Source organism: Monoraphidium neglectum, assembly GCF_000611645.1.
Source record: "Monoraphidium neglectum strain SAG 48.87 unplaced genomic scaffold scaffold03275, whole genome shotgun sequence".
NCBI classification, from domain to species: Eukaryota; Viridiplantae; Chlorophyta; class Chlorophyceae; order Sphaeropleales; family Selenastraceae; genus Monoraphidium; species Monoraphidium neglectum.
The window spans coordinates 3372-6517 of record NW_014010353.1 but is presented as its reverse complement, the minus strand read 5'-3'; the positions used below and the strand labels follow the sequence as shown (position 1 = coordinate 6517).

Here is a 3146-nt window from a genome sequence, read left to right as displayed (position 1 = left end):
GTGTGTGTGAGAGAGAGAGAGAGAGAGGGAGAGAGAGAGAGAGAGAGAGAGAGAGAGAGAGAGAGAGAGAGAGAGAGAGAGTGACGTTTACATGCGTGCTGTTTGAGTGTGCGCTTGACAGGGACGGTGTGTGTGCTTGCATCCGCATGTGCGAGAGCATAGCAAGCTGTCGGCCGCCTAACCAACTGCGCCCGGCACTGGGTGGCCGTGCTCAGTACGATGGGGGCGCTGTGATCTGGCTCTCTAAGGAAACTGTTTGCGCCACGGTTGGGGGTGCAGCAGTCCTAGTTGGAGCGGGTGCTGCGGCGAATTTTGTGGCATTCAAAATGCAAGACTCCTGAAGAGCTTGTGAGTGCATGTGTGACTGAGCGTGCACTTTCGTGCGCGTGTGTTTGTGTATGTGTGCTTGTGTGTGTGTGAGCATGTGTGCACGCGTGTGCGTACGAGTTTATGCGAGTGCGTGCATGCCCGCCCACCTTGGCGATAAGCCCCGACACAAAGGCCTGGTCGTGGATGGGTTCCGCCCACAGGGGCCCGCCCATGAGGTACCGCGCCCCCGTCTCGGGGCACTGCTGCGGCACCGCGGGCCCGTGGGCGGGCGTGTACTTCACGCCCCCGCCGCGGGTGTCCACCTGCGGGGGACGCGGGAGTTTTGAAGGCCGCCTTCAATTCCGCCACACAGCAGCCCTGAACAGCTCCAGATGATTAACAACAACAACAGCGCCGCGCTGCAGGGCTTACAAGGGGGTCTCCTCGCTGGGAATCAGCGCGATTTGACCCACTCGGGCGCCCCATCGCAGGCGACGCAAGCCGCACCGGCGCCAGAGGGCTGGCACTCGAGCGGGCCTCGCGGCCAGGGCTCGGTGCGGTGCGGTGCGTTGCGGGGGGCGGGGGCGCGCACCTCCCCGACTCGCTGCAGCACCCAGCTGTCGCAGCCCTGGCTCTGGTAGACGTAAGCCAGCTTTGAGGCGCTGCGCTTGACGGTGCCCGCGGAGGTGTGGATCCTGGGGGGAAGGGGCGGGGGTGCGCGCGAGCGGTGTGTGTGTGTGTGTGTGTGTGTGTGTGTGTGTGTGTGTGTGTGCGCTTGTGAGATCCAACAAGGACGAAAACCAAAGAGAAATCGAGCGAGGCGATGTATGTCTGTGTCTACGATTATGTGTTTGTCCTGCGAGGCGCAAGCGGTCGCCCAGCCGCGCGCCGCGCGAGGCGGCGGCCGCGGCCCGTGCAAGGCGGGCAGCGCGCGGAGCGCAAGCCGCGGGGCGGAGGGGGCCGTGTGGAAATCCCAGGGAGGGGTCTCTTCAAGTAGGGGGAAGGACAGCCGGCAAGGGAGGGTGCGGTGGGGCCGACGTCTGTCAGTTTCAAGGTAGGGTCGCACCTGACAAACACGCGGACGTAAAAGTCGATGCTGAGGGAGAGGATGGGGGTGATGTACCGCTTGTACCTGCGATGGCACGACAGGGGCGGGGCGTGATGCTGCACATGATGTTCATTGTGCTGAATGCTTTGATCGCTTTGTGTGTGTCGGGTGTGGGGGTGCGCATGTGTGTGTGTGTGTGTGTGTGTGCGCGCACATACACGTGTGCGAGAAGTCTGCCCGATTGTCATCACGCGAAAGCCACAGCGCCGCCGGGCCGCCGGCTCGCGCTCCCGCCCTGCTAACCCCCCTCCCACCCTCCGCCAAGCTGCCGCGACCGTCCCCGCGCCCGCAGCCGCCTGCAAGCGAGCGCGCGCCCCGCCGCACCTGTTGGCATGCTGCTCGATGCAGGCCAGCAGGATGCGTACCGCGCTCTCGTGGCAGTACGGCCGGTGGATGGGGTAGCTGCCGTACTTGGTCCAGCACACCTGGCAGAGGGCGGTACGCGGCAGGCGGCGCGCGGGTCGGTGAGGGGGCGCCGCCGCCGCCGCGGGAACAGCGTCGGCCCGTGGGCCGACCCTGGCGCCCCAGGCGTCCCACCCAGCGTCGCGGCACCCCGTGCAGCCGCGCCCTCGCCGCCGACCGAGGCACACGGAATTCAGCTGCCGCGCCCGTGGACCCGGCCGGCGCCCCGCAGCCGTGCGGCGCGGCCGCCGCGTGGGCCCAGGTTGAGGCGGCCAATGAGGAGGGGGGGCGCGCCCGCTGGGGGGGTGGGGGGGAGGGCGCACCTCGCCGCTGTTGCCGCAGAGGACGGCCATGTCTGTGGCTGTCACCATGAGCAGCCCCCCCTCGCTGACGGCCTGCACCGCGCTGTCCAGCAGGTGGGCGGGGGTGCCGTAGGGGTCCAGGTCGATGGCGTCATACACCTGGCGGGATGACGCGCAGGGGTGGGAGGTGGGAGGGAGGGGCAGGTGGGCGATGTGCTGAGCGCGTGTAGAGGTGTGTGCGTGTGTGCGTGTGTGCGTGTGTGTATGTATGTGTGTGTGTGGTTTTGTGTGCAGCTGGCAGGCGGGTGAGACGCACCTCGGCAGCCGCCAGGCGCTGCGAGGCCCCCACCCTCAAAAAGGCCCCCCCTCCGCCCGGAACCAGCGACGCCGCCCCGCTTGTTGTTTTCGCGTGCAACAAGGGTTTGCACAACCCCCGCACGGCTGCGCGGCCCCCACCTGGTGGCTCTTGAGCATGATGAGCCGCGCGTCGTCATTGAACGTCTGCACCTTGGCCTCCGCCGCGCCGCCGTTGAATTCAATGTTTGACCGCATCGTCTCGACGACAGCAGGGTCAAGATCGTTCGCGTCGACGCGCGCGACGCCGTCCAGCTCGAGCGCATACCTGATTGACCGCAGCCCCGACGCGGCGAGGCCCTCCAAGATGCGAGCGCCGCCGCCTGAGAAGGAGTCCGGCGCGGCGGCCGCCGCGGCGGCCAGGGCAGCCGCCGCGGTTACCTCCGAGCTGTCGTGCGGCGCCGCCGCGCCCGCGTCGCCGCCGGCGCCGTTGGCGCCGCCGGGGGAGGCGGGCTTCTTGGCGGCGGCGGGGGCGGGGGGCGCGCGGGCCGCCTTGGCCTTGCTGCGGCGGAGGGCGCCGCTGGCGATTTCGGCGGCGCGCATGGGCAGGAAGGAGCGGAGGACAGCCACTGACAGGTCCCGGTTGGTGACCTGTTTACATGTGGGCCGTGGATGAGGCGCACGGGTGACATGGGGGCGCGCAGGGAGGGGCGAGGTTGCGCCGCACAGCC

General features: G+C 68.2%; 1 protein-coding gene across 1 annotated transcript in view; it reads right to left on the bottom strand.

Moving 5' to 3' along the window:
- MNEG_12498 (tRNA (guanine-N2-)-methyltransferase) overlaps positions 1-3018 on the bottom strand; it is a gene marked incomplete at both ends in the record, with an annotated part of 3700 nt that extends 682 nt beyond the window's left edge. Inside the window, 7 exons of the mRNA XM_014039032.1 lie at positions 477-632; positions 902-1004; positions 1376-1441; positions 1742-1842; positions 1955-2116; positions 2143-2280; positions 2578-3018. Of these exons, the coding sequence (XP_013894486.1) occupies positions 477-632; positions 902-1004; positions 1376-1441; positions 1742-1842; positions 1955-2116; positions 2143-2280; positions 2578-3018 (1167 nt within the window). The remainder of the gene's footprint in view (positions 1-476; positions 633-901; positions 1005-1375; positions 1442-1741; positions 1843-1954; positions 2117-2142; positions 2281-2577) is intronic.
- Between the last annotated feature and the right edge of the window lie 128 nt (positions 3019-3146).